Source organism: Lycorma delicatula, chromosome 8, assembly GCF_047948215.1.
Source record: "Lycorma delicatula isolate Av1 chromosome 8, ASM4794821v1, whole genome shotgun sequence".
NCBI lineage: Eukaryota > Metazoa > Arthropoda > Insecta > Hemiptera > Fulgoridae > Lycorma > Lycorma delicatula.
The window spans coordinates 73,044,885-73,064,913 of NC_134462.1; the positions used below are offsets into that span (position 1 = coordinate 73,044,885).

General features: G+C 31.6%; 1 protein-coding gene across 4 annotated transcripts in view; it reads left to right on the forward strand.

Moving 5' to 3' along the window:
* LOC142329348 (uncharacterized) overlaps window positions 1-20,029 on the forward strand; it is a 60,102-nt gene that overhangs the window by 20,016 nt on the left and 20,057 nt on the right. For all 4 annotated transcript variants that reach the window (XR_012757475.1, XR_012757476.1, XM_075373845.1 and 1 more), the window contains exon 2: window positions 4,196-4,351. Coding sequence is in view for 2 of the 4 variants with exons in the window: in XM_075373845.1 (XP_075229960.1) it covers window positions 4,202-4,351 (150 nt within the window). In the remaining 2 variants the exon portion in view is untranslated. The remainder of the gene's footprint in view (window positions 1-4,195; window positions 4,352-20,029) is intronic.

The following is a 20,029-nucleotide window of genomic DNA, read 5'->3' on the forward strand; positions in this document are numbered from 1 at the left end:
AGAGTGATTTATTGAAACAAAATCATACACACAAGTTCGACGCAATTTTAGAACTCTGTATAACTTAGAGCTATCCTGTAGAACAAATATTCGTTCATTGTAAGATAAATTTAAAGAAACTGGTGTTTTTGAACATAAGAAGTGGGTGCAGGCAGGCTTTGAACATCAGATGAAAAAATGGAGATCATTCGTCAGTCTTTTACTCGTAGCCCTGGGAAGTCAACTCGGAGTGCAGAGCGCGAGTTAAATCTTCCGTGATCTACCATTCATGTTGTTTTAAAAAAGCTATAAAAATTGCGTTCTTATAAACTACAAATATTGCGGCATATTTCATCACAAGATCACATTCCTAGAAAGAGGAAAGAATTGAAAACGATGATTGTTACCTTAAAAAAATTATGTTCTCAGACGAGGCTATATTTCATGTGACTAGAAAAGTGAACGTTCGAAAAGAAGGGGATCAGAGAACCAGCATGTTACACTTGACCGTATTAGAGATAGCCCAAAAATTAATGTTTGGTGCGGACTGCTTTACGACCGTGTGATTGGACCTTTTTTCTTTACGGAAACGGTAGTTAACGCAAATATCTATGTGAACTTGTTAGAAGGGTTTGTTTACCCTCACCTTGAAGAATTGAATAATGAAATCATATCCCAACAAGATGGAGGACATTGGGGTTTATTAGTGCGTGAAACTTTCAACAACACATTCAAAAATAGCTAGATTGGACCTGATGGACCGATCGCTTGCCCACCTCGATCACCTGATATAACTCCATATGATATTTTCCATGGGGTTTCATCAAGGATAATGAATACAAAACTTGTGTCATCTTATTGACGACCTTAAGGAGAGGATTGTGAAGTTTTTTGATTCCATTTTGGAGGCTCCAATACGCAAGGGGAAGCATTCGGGTAAAATTAATTTTTAAAGAAATAATCCCTAAGTGGTGATAATAAATTTAAAAAAAACTTTTTTAAAATTGATTACAAATGCAAAGATAATTATAAAAAAACAAGTTTTTAATTTTCTAGAACACTAAAGAGTAAGAGCTATCAAAAAATTAAGATTTTTACATTTTGAAATATACAATGGGTAACTTTCGAGATGGATTTAAATCAAAAGAATTTTTTAAAAATAAAAATATTTTTTTCTTTTACTAAAGACCATTAGTGTAAGAAGGGCAGAAACTTTCTATAGTCGTTTGAAGGCCTATTGATCTAGAGAATATAGATCCAAAAAAAGTCCCATTAACTAATTTTTTTAAAGAAAGATATGGCTAAAAAAATAAAAATAAATAGTCATTTTTTGGGAGGGGGATAAATATTAAATAAAAAATCTGGTGATATATTAGAACATTTTTCTTACTACTCCAGTAAAGATTTGAAGTTTTCTTCGGCCAAAACACCCCCAGTCCTTCTTCCAATATTTGTAAAAAATTGGTAGATTCTTCCCAGCGAAGGTAGTACTCGTCAACCAATTAGTTAACGTTAAAAGTTAGTTGACGGGGTTCAGAGTTGTAGGACCAAATTCAGATCAACATACATAGGCACAAAAGTCCGTCTGAAAAAAAAATAGATTTTTTCGACTTCAGAGCATTAAGAAAAAAACCTTTTCGTAGATTATTTACATTCTATTTAAATTTACTTTTTTTGTTAAATTTTTTTGTCACCTAAAGACACAAAAATTAAAAAGACAAATTTTTTAACATTTTTTTTGACCTATTTAAATACTTTCCCGTTATAGCTATTACTAGTATACCAGCATATTTTGCTATAACCGGGAAAGCAAAATTATTAACTTATTGTTGTTTATAAAATTAATTTTTCACAGTTGTGTTTTCCTTCACGTACTGTACTGTTTGTAGAAATCTTTGTTCATCAAAACATCTTTGTATAAAATCTAATTAAAATTATTCGAGATATATTTACCATCACCGGTCACTGACAGAGCGTTTTATTAGTGACTGACAAAATATATCTAATAATATGTATATAATTATAAATAATCTAAATTGATGTAAAATTTTATATCATAACTGAGGTAGTAAACACAGATATGGTTAATTTTAATATTTTAAATTGATCTTTATTTAAATTTCATTAAAAAAAATATAATGAACCTAGATTGAATTTATCTTCCAACAGTAATAATTATGGAGAAAAATAACAGAAGGAATGTAAAAAAAATATTTTTATATACGAGGTCTGTTCACATTTTTTTTTTGTCTTCAGTCAATTGACTGGTTTGATGCAGCTCTCCAAGATTCCCTATCTAGTGCTAGGCGTTTCATTTCAGTATACCCTCTACATCCTACATCCCTAACAATTTGTTTTACATATTCCAAACGTGGCCTGCCTACACAATTATTTCCTTCTACCTGTCCTTCCAATATTAAAGCGACTATTCCAGGATGCCTTAGTATGTGGCCTATAAGTCTGTCTCTTCTTTTAACTATATTTTTCCAAATGCTTCTTTCTTCATCTATTTGCCGCAATACCTCTTCATTTGTCACTTTATCCACCCATCTGATTTTTAACATTCTCCAATAGCACCACATTTCAAAAGCTTCTAATCTTTTCTTCTCACTCCGATTGTCCAAGTTTCACTTCCATATAAAGCGACTCTCCAAACATATACTTTCAAAAATCTTTTCCTGACATTTAAATTAATTTATGATGTAAACAAATTATATTTCTTACTGAAGGCTCGTTTCGCTTGTGCTATTCGGCATTTTATATCGCTCCTGCTTCGTCCATCTTTAGTAATTCTACTTCCCAAATAACAAAATTCTTCTACCTCCATAATCTTTTCTCCTCCTATTTTCACATTCAGTAGTCCATCTTTGTTATTTCTACTACATTTCATTACTTTTGTTTTGTTCTTGTTTATTTTCATGCGATAGTTCTTGCGTAGGACTTCATCTATGCCGTTCATTATTTCTTCTGAATCCTTTTTACTCTCGGCTAGAATTACTATATCATCAGCAAATCGTAGCATCTTTATCTTTTCACCTTGTACTGTTACTCCGAATCTAAATTGTTCTTTAACATCATTAACTGCTAGTTCCATGTAAAGATTAAAAAGTAATGGGGGTAGGGAACATCCTTGTTGGACTCCCTTTCTTATTACGGCACCTTTCTTATGTTCTTCAATTATTACTGTTGCAGTTTGGTTCCTGTACATGTTACCAATTGTTCTTCTACTTCTGCATTTGAACCCTAATTTTTTTAAAATGGTGAAAATTTTATTCCAGTCTACGTTATCGAATGCCTTTTCTAGGTCTATAAACGCCAAGTATGTTGGTTTGTTTTTCTTTAATCTTCCTTCTACTATTAATCTGAGACCTAAAATTGCTTCCCTTGTCCCTATATTTTTCCTGAAACCAAATTTGTCTTCTCCTAACACTTCTTCCACTCTCCTCTCAATTCTTCTGTATAGAATTCTAGTTAAGATTTTTGATGCATGACTAGTTAAACTGATTGTTCTGTTCACATAATAACCGAAAATCTTTCCTTACGCGCCAACGGAGATATTTAGTGACGTGCGGTAGGAGGCATTATGTTTCGCATAATCTCCTGTGTAACCACATGTTCTTGGATTGTTAATATCTCATTTAGATTTCGTGTTATTGTTATTTGAGTGCAACGTGTTTAAGTGTTAGTAGCGATTTTTGGGATCAACGATACAACGCAAACTTTTACGTGTAACTGAGTAAAACTTTCATAGAAACGTTTCTACATTTGAAACAGGCATACGGAGATGATGCTCTACGTCACACGCAATTACGAATGGTTTTCACGATTTAAAAGTAGTTGTCAGTGAGTTGAAGATGACCCTCGACCAGGAAGGCCTTCGACTTCCAACTGATGAAAATCAACCGCATTCCGAAAATCAACGATCTGGGGTGTGCAAATCGCCGATTGACTGTCAGAGAACTTGCAGAAGACGTTAGAATCTCGATTGGATCGTTCCATGACATTTTGACTGAAAAATTGAACATGCATCAAGTTGTATAATTTACATAACTATTATACCGTATTCAACTTAACTATTACATACCATATCCAAAAATGTAACCAAAATTAACTTTAATTTATACAAGATTTATAGTAATTCAAATAATTAAAAATATAAAAATAAAATCTTAATAAAAAAATACTGAATTTTAAAAATATTGATTTTGTTTTCCAGTAAACTATGGCAGATCCTGACGCTTCATGGGAATTTGAAGAAACCCCTGAAGAACCTCCTGCAGAAGCTACTGCTGCTAAACCAGCAGGAGCAGAAGAAAAAGCACCCGCCAAAGCTGATGCATCAACCGAAGAAGAATTTCCACCTCCCCCTCAGGTAAACATGGTGCTCTTTGAATTCCAATAATTTTACATTATTATCAATTACAAATAAAGTTTAGCTTGTTAATAAAAATAAAAGTATTTTTTTTTTTTTTTAAGGAAAGAAGGTACTTCTGGGAATCCTTTTTAAGAAATATTCATCTTGTAGAAAACATTAAAATCGTATTTTTAATCAGTAAATTTTAACGTAAATCTAACTATTAACAATCACTTTTATGTAAGATAATTTCGTTGTATAATATCAGAACTAATTCTGAAGATGCATAATGGTGAAATAAAAATTAACAAATAGTTAGTGCTTCTTCTTCTTCTTCACTTCATGGGTTAGATAGATCTGCCTGTACGGGAAACCATCTTCTCTTCTATGCGGCCTCCTCTGTTTTGTAACCACATATATGCCTAATTTAATATCGGAGGCCGAACACGGTATAGCAACTTAGATGCAAACCAGCGCACAGTATACGGACGCGCTGTACAGCATCACTAACGCCGCCCAAATGACCGCGCAGTTCTCCCACCATAGCGGCGCTGCAGCCCCACCACTCTCAGGATCCAATAAAAGAACGTGCATCACGAGAGTGAATTCAATTCATCGTCGACCACCACCTGGAAAAGACCAAGAAGAAGACGGAAGAAGACAGAAGAAGTTCCCTGGCCGGCCCGCCGAGGGAGCCGCTGGACGCGGATGTTACCTTCCCGCTCCAGCTACATCTCGCCGGGCTTCAACGCCCTGGCCGGCAGAATCAGCAGCAGGAGCCGGCCCAGCGTGGGATCGCTGAGGGAGAGCCGCCTCGGCACCGCCGGCGAAGGACGACCGAAGCAGACCCGACACTGTGGGGCTCTGGGGGCCACCACTGCCACGCTGTAGTGGTGACCCAACTGCCGATGAGGGAAACCCCGGTCGGACTTCAATTAACGAGCCGCAACTCCCCGACTTCGCCGGAGACCAGCTTGCGGACCCAACAGCTCTTCTCAGAGTTAACGCAAAAAACGGTCCTTTTCAGGGCCACCACAAGGTTATCAAATAGGAACCGTCGGAACCATTCGACGACAACAGCGCTTCTCAGGGTCACCATAATAATTAGCAATTATAACGAACTGTCGAAGCCAATAGACGACAGAAACGGCCCTTTTCAGGGCCACCGTAAGTTTAGTAAGTGCCACGTGCCGTCGAAGCCATTTGGCGACAGTTTGTAATCACGGGCTAAGCGGGGCAAACGTTTATCTTCCATCCGTTCTAGATGACTGTACCAGTTCCTCATGTATGCCTTCATTTTGTCTTCGAGACTAAATATAACAAGCTCGTTTCTTTTATTTTCACTTCTTATTCTGTCATTCAATGTGCATCCCTTGACTTTTCTTAGAAACTTCATTTTAGCTACTGTTACTTGGTCTCTTTGAAAGGGACTATGTCTCACACCCGAACAGCATCACTGGTATCGCTATCATTTTATAAAACTTTAACCTAGTATCTCTGATTGTTCTATGTTTCAACACTCTGTGAATTGTCCCACAGATATTCCTAAACCTTTTTTTTTATTTTTATTTTTAACCCTCGGAACCATCGTAAGGTATTATTTCAGAGGGTGAGTAAGAATTGATTTAGATTTATTGAGGATTAATATACTTGAACCCTACCAGACAAAAACAATGCGAAAAATGATAAACATACCCTAGTACATAAGCAACAGCCTCATATATAATGATATAAGTTGCGAACCATTCGGCAGGAAATCTCTCTGGTCAGCCTACGGTATCAAAATCGTTTACATCACACCCGAATTATTTGGCGGTCAATTTATTGGAGAACACGCTCAGAGATTTTTCAAGATTGCTAAGGAACAATATTCTTGGTTTGCCTTATCGTTTCAATTAGGTGACTCTATGGTCTGGTTGTACGGAGTGCTCTTCTATTTTTCTTTTCTTTCGTTACGTTGTTATCGTTAAGTCACCAGTCGCTGGATCTGTAACTACTTAATTTTACTTCAAATATAGACCTTATTTACTTATTATTCAATTATCTTGCTGTACAGATTGTAAAATTGCTGCGTCGTTATAATAATAAAAAAAAGTAGATACTAATTATAGTAAAAAAATAAATATGATAATAACAATAAAATGTAAGAAATATATATATAATAAAGAAATAGCAAATAATTAGCAAATAATACTTTATAACAAAAATACGAAAAATCCTGTAGGACTAAGTAATAAAAACTACTAGTATACAGGTATACTAGTTTTTGTTTAATATTTCGTAAATATTAATTGTATGAAATTATTATTATTACTTTCCCGCCGAATATAGCTAGAATAGATATATTAAAGGAGAATATATGGTGGTGATTATGTCAAAAATTGGGTATAGGGTTTCTTGCAAATCTTTACGTTTTGGGGCCCAACTAGTTCATCTAGACCAAAAAACATATGTACTGTATGTGTGTCACATTGCTTTTGGTCTTATATCTCGTGATTTAAAAAACCGATTTTCTTCAAATATAGCTCAAATATTTCCATATATGGGGCATTGATCATATTAGTTTTTTTTCTTCATAATTCATTCAGGAGGTGGGAGATATGGCAAAACATTAATTTCGACTTTTTTAAGAAGCACTTTAGAAAAAAGTTCAGCATATTTGTTATCTACATTGCATACATAAATATAATTTAAAAAAAAAAAAATCAACTCCCACATCTTAAAATTGAAATATATGTCTTATGTTTTTTCTCGATTTGCTTTCGGTTTAAATATTTTAAAGAAAAAAAAAATTGGTATTTTATACATCATATATAAACCTATCAAAACGTCCGAAATTTTCCAAAATTATAAACCTCGCACCATAAAAACAAAAAAGTTTATTGAAAAATTTTACTTTCTTGTTTTAGCCTTTATTGGAGTATGCGTAAGATTTAGAGAAAGTTTTTATTTGAGCTTAACCTCTTTTTATATATACATTATTTTTTTTAATTTATACCTCACCTGTAAGAAATAAAATATTCCGCCTTTTTTGACTCTAACTCTTTCAATTTTTATTATTAAAAAAAAAATGTATTATTTTTAGTCACTTTAAGGGGGATTAAAGTAGTTTTTGTGCCTATAATATATCCTGGACCCAAAATAAGAAGTATTTTAAAAACTATTTTACACATCAATAATTTTAAACATTTTTTTTTATAAGTCTCATTTCCCTACAAAAACGTTTTAATGAATTGTTAACACAGAGTAAGAAATCCCCCAAAATCAAACAATTTTTATTTAAAATTTGGAAAATTTATGCATAAATTTTACTTTGGTAATCATTATAATCAATAAATAAAATAGCCACATTGATACGGAGGCCGCAAAATTTTTAAAAATTCGAAACATTTTTTGTTACTTATATTTAAACTTTATTAGAAAAATAAAAATAAACTTTTAATGATTTTCTGACAAAGACAAGGAAAGGTTTTGCAATGAAAAAATCCCTTTCGGTACGCCGGAAGGCGGAGTTAGATTTCATCGGTGCTAAGCAAGGGATAAAAAAGATATCCACATTAAAGTTAAGAAAAACTTTAAATTAACTCAATACGACAATGGTTGCATGCGAAAAAAGTTTCACATGTTTAGCATACGATAAGTCCCATCTTAAAATTCCAGCAACATTTTGGTCATTCCTTGCTAAAACTTCTTTCAGAAAAATGTTTTAGGTAATGTTTAGAGGACTAACGACCACTTTAAACCGATTCGATACTGTGCCTATTAAGGGAGAAATGATTTCTTTTTTGTCTTCGAAACTCCATTTTTTCCATCGCCTGGGCCAACGGTTAGCGATATCAAAAAACTTTACGTATATAAGTCCTTGTCCAAAGAATAGTAGGAACTTTAAACGAATTTGATAATTTACTTAATAAGAAAGTTGTAACGATATTTTGTTTTTTTTTTTCGAAAAAGCCTCCCTATTTCTATCCCCATGGTCCGATTTTTCCCATTAATGAACTCGACCGAGATTTTGCGAAGTTATATTTTATGTATGAATTTGAAAGTGATTGGCGCAAAATTACGACAGTTATCGTATCCACAAGAAAGTGAAATATATGTATAAACTTTTGAACTGATGGTGGTTTTGAAGTCTGGGGGATGTGAAACGCGAAGATATGTCAAAACTTTTCGGATGTTGAATCATGGTACCTATTACAATAGGTAGTTTTCTTATGTAATCTACCTTAAACTGTGCAAGGTATTGTATGACTTAACCAGCTTAGCCGGGAAAGTCATGCAATAATTTGTCAGTTTTTTATTTTATTATTATTATTATTATTATTATTATTATTTATACTTTAATACAAATTCATCAGCATTAATTACTGATTTTTGTGTAATAATTGAATTAGCCATCTTGCTTCGACTTTATATTGTATTATTATAATTCTTTTGTAATCCATTTTGAGCTCTAAAGTTAAAGAACAGTTGAGAAAAGATTAAGAGTACCGACAAATTAATCAAACTGGTTACACGACCAAAAAAAAAAAAAACTTGGATTAATATTTATTTAAATTCTTCTTTTTTTAATACATCTGTAATTTTCCCGCCCCCCGGAGCTGGACACACAATTAAGCATAAACTCAACCCACGGGGGTACCTTCGCCTCAAACTACCTCGGAAGGAGGCAAGGCCCCGCCTAGGCAGCCGGGACTCGGTCGTTTTGTATGCCATGCCTCAAATGAGTAGTTCCCAAAAGGGAAATCCCCACCGGGACTCTGTTCTTGACGCCTCGCCACTAGTAGGGAACTCCCAAAGGGATCCTCCACCGGGACTACGGTTTTACATTCCCCCCAATGGCATCTCAAAGGAGTCCCCACCCGATATTGAAGGTGGAAGACCGAAGCCTCCCACCCTTCCCGGGAGGAGCTGTGCCTCAGACACTATGACGTTACTGTGAAACCCCGCCTTGCATCCTCGACCTCCGGGCGCATGACCGTACAACTTGCAGGATACACATCGAGGCTCCTGCTTACAATCTTTACGTATATGGCCGGCCTTACCACATATTTATACTACATTTGTTATAAAAGGATGATAGATAAATTTTTTTTGTCTATTATATTTAATAATAGTAAAATAATACTCTCATTCTTAAAATTAACCTTTATACACTACTGATACACTTTAAAAAGAAATTGATCTAAAGTTATTTGTTAAACGCTACAGCTAATGATTTTTTATAACGAATATTATACACATAAAGTTACAACAGACTAAATGGTGTAGTCATTCTCACATATAATAAAAAGCATTTCATGCCAGACTTATTAAGGAAAGAAATGAGTGAAATTTCCCGTTTATAATATTCTATGAACTGAATACACTGTTCTAAGTCATTATGCCATGCTCACTGAGATACAGTTACTATTTATTTATGATATATGTTATTGACAAAAAGAAAAATGGGATAGATAGTGTAAAGTAAAAATTAATCTAATAATTTCTGTTGAAAAACAATCTAATATTACAATTGCACAGTAAGGGTTAATAATAATTTGTAAACTCAAAAAGTTAAAAAAAAATTAACCTAAATCTTAAAAAAAAAATGTCAGTAATAAATCCTTTTAAATTCTTAAATAAAAAAGTCTATTTTAAATTGTAGAAAACTGCTCAGTTTATTTAATAAAAACAGTAATAAATAAAAAAAAAAACTAGAAATATTTATTTTGGCAAATAAGAAATAAACTAAAGGTTATCTTCATTAAACCAAGGTCCTTCTATTGTATTATAAAGCCAATAATAATAAATTATTACAAATGTAATTACGAAATCTATCCTGTTTGCACATGAAACTTTTGAATTTAACACATGAAAATTTAATTTTGAACTGTTATAATATTACCAAGTCATGTGTTAGTGGTTTATAATAATAAAAATGTACAAGTCATATTTTTATTTATTTTATTTTACACAAATTATAATATTATTTATACTTAATGTCTTCATTAGCTTAATCTTACGTGTCGCAAGAATATTTATGAATAAAACTGTAATAAATAAAAAAAAAACAAATAATAAAAAAACTGTCAAAATATTACATGACTTTACCGGCTATTAGTAATAAAAATTAAAAGAGTTAAAGACAAAAAAACGAAAATAACCCTCTTCAATGAAGGCTAAGTAAGAAAAAGTTCAACAAAAATCTTTTCTGCGTTTTAGGTCCGCGGCCTATAATTAAAAAAAAAATTGTAGACATTTCTTGAAAACCCACCGGGTTGGTCTAGTGGTGATCGCGTCTTCTCAAATCAGCTGATTTGGAAGTCGAGACTTCCAACGTTCAAGTCCTAGTAAAGGCTAGTTACTAGTTACTTTTATATGGATTTGAATACTAGATCGTGGATACCGGTGTTTTTTAGTGGTTGGGTTATAGGAATCATTAGAGGCTCAGGAATGGTTAAACTACACTTCATTTGGTACAAGATTAAACTTCATTTACACTCATACATATCATCCTCTGAAGTAATACCTGAACGGTAATTCCCGGAGGATAAAAAGGAAAAAGAAAGAAGACATTTCATGACACTATACTATATACGAATTCAAACTTTCAGAAACTTTTATAAATATATATAAATAGGGAGATAGGGAAATAGGACAAAAAATTAAGTTGAAATTTTAAGAGGTGGAGTTGGAGTTTTTGAAAAAAATATTTAAATTATTTGTATATGCATTATAGATAATAAATTTGTTTTATTAAATTTTTCACTAAAACACCTCTGAGGGAAATCAAAATTTGTTTTTTCACAACATCCCCCACCCCTTCACAAATTTTGAAAAAAATTAAAATATCATTGTTCCATATATAGAAATATTTGAATCAAATTTGAAGAAAATCTGTTCAGTCAATTCTGAGATATAAGGCCAAAAGTAGTGAGACACACATACGTACACATGTACATTCATAAACAATACATAAACTTTTTTGGATCAAGATGAACTAGTTGGACCCTAAAACGTAAAGATTTGCAATAAAACTAGATTCTCCATTTCTGACATGATCACCATTCTTTCCTCTTTAATATAACTATTCTAGTTATATTCGCCGGGAAAGTAAAAATAAAACTAACTTTAAGAAAGAGCTGCAACAAATAAACAAAATAATACTTTTCGATCCTACTATAAATTTCGACTTTTAGAAGTCAGCGCCAAATTTAAAAACACATAAAAATTAAAAATAATTACTACCAATTTACTAACCATTAATTTGGCACAGCTTCAAGAGTTGATAATTAAATGATTAAAAAAGTATTATTTAATTTTTTTTAATGCAATCTTTTTCTTAAAATCGTCGTTAGTACTTTTTTTATTTAAAATTTATTCTATGTTATTTAGTTTTATAATTATTATTATTATTATTATTATTATTTTTGTTGTAATAATAACTATAACATTTATTACTATTATTTTATTTAAAAATTGAATAGTTGAAAAGAACTGATACACGTAAGAAAAAAATTTATTCGTAAAAAAATTTATTAGAAACACAAGAAAAAAATTTGCCTTTTAATAAAACTCGAAAAAAAAGGAAAAAAGAAAAACTTAGAAGAGACTGCTACCATGTGGAGAACTAAGGCTAACTGGAATGCCAGGCTATTTATTATATCTTAAGTTTTCCAATTAATTTTCTGGAATATTCGCGGGAATTTATTTTGAATATCAGAATTACATTTATCATTGCGCTACAGTAAATCAATAAATTTTTATTTTGTGTACATAAAAAATAATTTAATTCATTTATGTACTCGGTAAGATTTTTCGTTTAAATAATTTTCTAGTTAAACTATCTGAATAAAACTTACAATGAAACTACAACAAGAATTCTTTTTCAAATCTCATCAATATAGGTTCATCTTGTGTAAGGCTTGAAGGAGGTAATTAAAAATAATTACTATTTTATTAAGTCAATATTAATTTATTTGTATGTAAATATACCGGGTGATTCAAAAAGGATGTCACAAATTTAAAAGCATATAAAAATCCAGTCAGATTAACTGGATATTACAGATTCGGTTGAGGTCTCATTTCATAGCATAACACATCCGTTATCACCAGAATTTTAAAAAATGTATAAATTTAGTGGTGCGGAACGTGCTCGCTGTGCGTTTGTTTCACGGTTTTCAGTAGTCAGCAACTGAATTTCAACGTAATTTTCGTAGAGTACGGAGGGAACCTCCTAGTAGGCGTACAGTTTACTCTTGGCACCAAACCTTTGTTGAGACAGGTTGTTCTGTTAAATGTATAAAATCACTATGACGCCCATTTGTCCCTGAACCAGCTGTGGAATAACTAAGAGAAACCTTTCCACGTAGGAAGAAGAAATCAACTCATCGTGCGTTATGTGAGACCGGCATTACACCAACGACTATTTGGCGCGTAGTACGTAAACGAATGCACTTTTTTTCTTGTTTACCTAACGGAAAACAATACCTAACGGTACCACCGTTAGGTATTGTTTTAAAAATGCGATGAGAACGTTTTTTAGCTTGTGTAAAAATGCCATGCCTGACCGGGATTCAAACCCGCAACCTCCAGATGAACGACCGAGACGCTACCACTCGCGCCACGGAGTCCGGTAAACGATTTCACTTGAAGCCATACAAACTAACCGTGGTTCAACACATTACAGATGACAACAAAGTTGCTCGGCTGCAATTTTATGCGGAAATGAAGGATAGAATTGCAGACAACGATACACTTATAGACAAGATAATTTATAGTGATGAGTCAACGTTTCACATCAATGTCAAGGTGATCACCCATAACTGCCGAATGTGGGGTAAAGAAAGCTCTCGTGAAACTTTACAATACATTCCTCATAGCCATAAGGTCAATGTTTTTTGTGCCCTAAGCGAACAAAATTGTATGGACCGTTCTTCTTCCAGGAGGTAACCGTAAATGGTAGTGTTTATTTGCACATGCTTCAAAATTGTCTAATTTCTCAGTTAGACGATGGTAACCAAGATCGACACCATTAATACCAATAATACGCGGAGAGATTCCAGCAAGACCTAGAATTTCGAGATTTTCTTGATATTCGATTCCTAGGACAAGTTTATAAGTACACATGTAAAGAAAATAAACCGATTAGATGGTTGCGTTTGATTTTCATTTAAAAGTTTTTTCTTACGTAGATCTGTTGAAAACAAATAAAAGCAAATTGTTTTCAAATGATAAAAGACGATTCCTATATTTAATTTTTAACGTAACCATAGGTGAAAACCCTTTTTACAGAGGTAAAACATGCTAAAGGAATTAAATTTCAATGCTTCTGCGATTAAATTTTCATATTCACTTGGACAAGCAAGCCAAAACATAACTAATCTTCAAAAGTGAATTGTATTTGTAACGTTTATCGGTAGACATTTTGATGAACTGGTCGTGAATTTTAACCGGTAACTTAGCAACGTTTCCACTAAATGGATTTGGTATCCTTCTCTTTGAGAAATCATTTTTATCTTCCGGAAAATACTCTGCCAACTGGATTTTTAGCCCACACAAATGCATCTTAATGCTATCCAGAATGTGGTGAATAATAGTGTCTTCTTAGTCCAAATTTTTCTCAATATAATCGGAAGCGAGTGGAAACATATCAGATTATTTGCTTTGAAGGTGACTAATCCAGATATCAAGTATTTTAATGAAAACATGAATTTTGTCTGTCATTAATAAAGTTTTTTATCACGTCCTTGTAAACTCACATTCAAATCGTTTAAATGCAAAAATACATCAGCTAAGTAAGCCAACAGCAATATCTACTCATAATCTGTAAAAATATTGAGAATGACATTTATTTATCCTAAAAAAATATTAATTCATCTCACAATTCAAATAACCGGGTTAAAACTTTCCCCCGCGATAACTATCTGACTTCTGTGTGGAAAAGAAGAATTTTTTCCTTTTCGCCCATTTTGTCGCATAATTTGGCAAATAGTCTATTCTGTAATTTCGAATTTTAATAAAATTAACCATTTTTACAGCTTTACAAACAATTTGTTAGAAATTTTCCGGCATATTTTTGGTGGCAAGAGAATGCCTGTAAAGAAAGCAATCCGTCCATTCCACCCTTGGTTTAAAAGATCGTTTAATTTTGTTTAGAAATCCGCTGTTATTTCCTGTTATCTCCTTTGTACCATCACTACATACTAGAATATATTTTGTCCGATCTATGTTATAGGTTTTAGTAGTTTCATAAAAATCATCAAAAAGTCATTGTCCTGTGGCATAACCAGTATTTTTCTGTAATTTATCTATCCCTATCAAACTCATATCTCACAAAGCATAAGAAATGAGAAATGTTTGCCACATCTGTTGATTCGTCAGACTGAAAAGTAAAAACTTGAACTCACCTGCTGAATTATCTGATCGCGAACATCGGCAGCCATGTCATTGTTTTGCCTTCATACTGTGTCGTTAGAAAGCGGAATTTCTTTCAATTTTTTGCTTCTTCCATGCCTATTAAACACTAACCATGTCAACTGCAGCAAACAATATGAGGTTTTCTACGACTGTATGGAATTTTGGCATCTTAGCTACCCTTAATGCTACAAGATAATATGCTTCAAGTGTACTTTTAGCAGTACGATTTGATTTATAAACAGAAGTTTGTTGATTTCTCGAAGTATGTAATTTTCTTCCTAAAAATTCCAAAGGTTTACTTTTATAATCCAGATATTTAGTTTCAAAGTGTCGAATTAATTGTGATGGCTTCATGTTTTCATCAAAGAGGCCTTGAAAGCAAACAGCACACTATAGCTTTCCATCCAATGATGTAAAACCATAATTTAAATAACTTTCATTGTACAATCTTGGTATTTTACCAATCGATTCACTGAATGTAAATTTCTCACTTCGTTTTTTCACAAATTTATCCATTTTTCATAAGAATTAATTGAAAATAAAAACATTTACTGTTTGACCACATACTAAAAAACCGAAACCTCAATTATTATTTTCAACGAAACTATGCTTTTAAAAACTTAAATAAAGACACCAGACGCACGCCTTGTATTCGAAAATAAACTGAGGTTCTGCTATCCCTTACGCCTCTTTTATACTGCTGAGAGCAGGTCGTGTTCAAACGTATCATATGCACGTTCGAACATGACGCTCTCACGCTTGCGAATATTGTGCAAGCAGACCAAATCACCTCGAGTATGTACATATCAAGTTGAAATCTGAAAATTGTTCATGTTTGTACACTTCATACATGCATGTTCATACCCGCCGATATCAGCGCAGCTAAATAATTTTAACTAGGTTTCATTGGGTTAACCCACCGGGTTGGTCTAGTGGTGAACGCCTCTCCCCAAATCAACTGATTTAGAAGTCGACAGTTGCAGAGTTCAAGTCCTAGTAAAGACAGTTACTTTTATACGGATTTGAATACTAGATAGTGGATACCGGTGTTCCGTGATGGTTGGGTTTCAATTCAGGTATGGTCGAACTGAGACTGTTTAAGACTATACTTCATTTATATTCATACATATCATTCTCATTCATCCTCTGAAGTAATACTTGAACGGTAATTCCCGGAGGTTAAATAAGAAAAAGAAAGAAAGGTTTCATTGTGTTGTGATTGGCGGGTCGATAAGTATTTATTTATTTATTTTTTTAAGTTTTAGAAGTCGTGGAGCTAAAAAGGTTGAGAATTACTGCTATAGAGAGATAACAATGCCCTACACATAGATTATAACGGAAGAAGTCATTACAGTTTAAAAATTAAAAACAAAGAAGTAGACGTGAAATTAAAATATATATATATATATATATATCTTTAATGAAGTAGTCTTATCTTTAATTTAACCGGTTTCTGGAGCTCAAAAATTATATAAAGGAATTAAATATTAAAGAAGAAGAGATATTAGACCGAAATACTTTCAAGTATAAAACTTTAAAAAATTCAAGAGTTTCCGGAAAACCAAAAAGAAAAAGTTTAAGAAACTTCTCTCAAAAAGGAAGAATGACGAAGTTAGTCAAAGAATAAAAGAGTTCTGGCAGAAAAGGAAACAAAATGTTAAGTAAAAGTTGTTTTTTAATACGATCTATAAACTATCAAAACGAAATAAAAAAATAATACGTGAAATAATTGAATTGTTCAATCCAGCGTGATAATACCTCCAATAGTTCTATGAAATTAAAATTTCTAGGCGGATTAGACCTGGTTGCATCAAGAAATTCTTTTAAAAGTAATTCAAACCTCCCGAAAGATGAAAATAAGGATTAAAATGTCTGACTGAATTCTAATTTCCTCTATTCCTTGGCAGTCAGTAAATTGAGCAATAAGATTTATTTAAATAATTATCCCTCAGACAAAATTTTAAATAATAAGTATAGAAGATTAATGGGAGTTAAAATATAAAAATAAAAATTTACACGCAGAGAAAAATCAGCTGAGATATAACAAGTATTTAATATTAATTTTGTAAATAATTTATAAATATAAATCTACAAAATCCTAACTAGTTTGGTTACCAATATTATAAAGTTAAAACTAAATCTACAAGAAAAGCGTCTACTTGGTTTTTAAATATTCTTAATGCCAAAATTTCACGGTAAATTGTAAACTATGTTCTATTTTCGTTTCACATATCTGTCATCCGCTATTTTTCAGTAAGAATACAACTTAAATAAATAAGTAAATATTTACCAGCAAAAAAACAAAACTTATGCACTAAGTCTTGGACAGCGTACGGCCCACACGCAAATCAATTTATCGTTAAAAAAAAAAAATATATATATATATATACGTTCATATGTTTTTTAAACAAAATTTTATACAACAATTTCAAAGGATGTTGGTCTATTATTAATACTATTATTCTTTTAAAATGTTACGCTTATTAGAACATAATAGAGTTCGCAGTTGTTTGTTATTCATTTGACTGCCGTTAATAACTTCAGAACACTTGAACTGATTTAGTTGCGGTTTTTACCAAACAGTCGGTTATCTAAAAGAACAAATCCTTTGATATTTTATCTACTAAATTTTGTCTACCACACTACTTTATTAATTTTTTTATGATATTAATAGGAGCATATCCCGAAATTCCCGTTTAGTAAGTGAAAAGAGACAGAAAAAGAAAGAGGCAGAAAGAGAAAAGGAGAAATTGAGTGAGAAATGGAGTGAGAAATTTATTTTTATTTTCTTTTTCTTAAAATTGTGATTGTTACCTAGGTGATAAATAAATTAATTCTGCTTACAGTAGAACTTTATAGCAGTGCAGTATTATATGTATGCACATGATTAACACACATATTGCTTTTTATTTCCATTATAGTTAATGAAATAAATTTCTGAAAAAGCTCTCTTTTAGGGTGTTTTAGACGAACGTGCCCCCGTAGACATTCTTAGTAGACCCATCTTATTAAAAATATCATTAACCGTGAAACAAATCAATTTGCATCTTTTCATTCAGTGTATTCCTCTTAAATATTAATTTATAGATAACTAGCCGGTCACAGCTCGCTTCGCTCGCCCGTCCGTCTAGCCAGTCTAGACCCTCGACGCGTTCCTATCCTTATGTTTGTGAGAATATTAAGTATTTTACAGATATTCATTAAAGAAAAAAAATTGTCAATTTTACTTATATTTCTTTTGTCATGGTGACAAATATAATGAAGTAAAAGGATTAATACATTTACATACTACATACGAGTATACATCGTTCTTATCAAGAACATGGTGCTTCTATACTTATTTGTTTTTATAAGAAATTAAAAAAAAACTTGTCTACAATAGTTTTTTTTTAACAAAATGTAAAAAAAATAAGTATAAAAAATAAATGTTAATGTAAACAACGTACTGTTTATAATACACAATACAATTTCTTATACAGTTGTTAGTTCAATTTTTCCCGCTAGATGGTAACGCTCAAAAACGGCTGCGCGTAAATATGAGCACATACAACAAAAAACCAACCATGTGTTTGTATTGGAGAGATTATGTTTAAGAAAAAATTAAAGCATAATAACCTGCCTTTACTAAGATTTCATTATTTAGTTACTTTAACAATGCAGCAAACATTCAACGGAGAAATGTAAGGTATAAAATTCCCGGGTTAGACAAGAGAATTTCTTTGGGAAGTTTAGATTTGTTCTCAGGTGACTTTTTAATTTCTTGAGGAAATTTTAAGTTTTTCTGCATATATTCCATCGGATCAATGCTAAATAATTAATCTTCATGTAGTTGTTACCATTCTGGATAAAAATGCATCAATATCTTAAGGGGATATAAGATAATCTGTTGCCCTGAACCTAGTATTATTCATTATCCTCCAAGGACAATGACTGAATTCTTTCTCATTAATGCTACTTGCCTAAGAAAATAAGGAGTTTAGTTATTACTTGACATAAGGAAAGCTTAGAAAGAAGTTACTTATTAAATAACCAAGCCCATAGTAATATCTTAACATATTCATTACTATAGATAAAAATTCTTCTTTTGGCTTTTAGCCACTAAATTTTTATTTCAATTATCATTTAAAAGATTACTTTTAAAAAATAAGAAAAATCACTTTCCACTAATATTCAATTTTTTTTAAAACAAAAAAAACTTTATAGTTATGGAACAATATTAGCATTCAGGATGAAAAATAAGAAAAAATTGTTTCTTTTCCTATGAAAAGGCAATTTATTAATTTTAATACTTATTAAGCCTAGAATTTTTTTTTCAGGAAGTTAGCTTTTTTTGCTAATTTATAATGAAAGATTTTTCTCTTTTTTAAAAAAAAAAACATGACTAATTCTGGATTCATAACTAATATTTTGTCATGAAATCAATTTAGTTTAATGAAATGTTATTTCTGTATTCCCTGAAATTTTTATATTAAGTATTATTCAGATAATCAAGAAAATTGGATAACAGTAACAAGCAAATAATCCTATACTCATATGGAATATTTAATTAATCTGAAATATTTAATAAAATAATTGTTAAATTTTTATTGCCTAATTAACAATGAATATTTACACATTTTGGAGAAAATGGAGAGATTAACAATAGACATATATTCCTGATTGGCTTGATTCCATTATATTATTATAATATTTCTATAAAAATATTAAGGTTTCTGTAACTTCTTATTAACTGATTGTAGTTCATTTATACAAGCTTGCAGTATTTAAGCAGTTTATTACTTATACACAAAGGACTTTGATTGGTTTTTTGTCAACTGGGACCTCCTACGTTAAAGAATGGTGTTTCAAATTACAAAACCTGACAAAAATAATCTATGCAAATTTTCTTGATTTTTATTTGAGTCAATAATAAACTTTTTGTTATTTTTTCAAAAAAAACGTTTTTTTTCTATTTCTATTAAATGAAATCATAAAAAAAGATAGAAAAAACTAAAAGGCACACAGTTCAACATAAATCCAGGTTGGCTTCATGAGGACACTTCAAAAAAGCTACAAAGATAGGAAGATGTGTTCTTAATATATAAAATTTTTGTTTAAAAAAATTCATCTTATCTGTTTTTGTAAAAAGATTATTTGATCTTAACTGAAAAAATTATGTACACCGAATAGGTAAGATGCCCATGCATTGGTGAACCCATGGAATCATATTTTTTTAAATAAAATATAAATGATAGACGTAATTTATAAGTACTGTAATATCTTATTACACATCAATTTTTATAGAAAAATAATGAT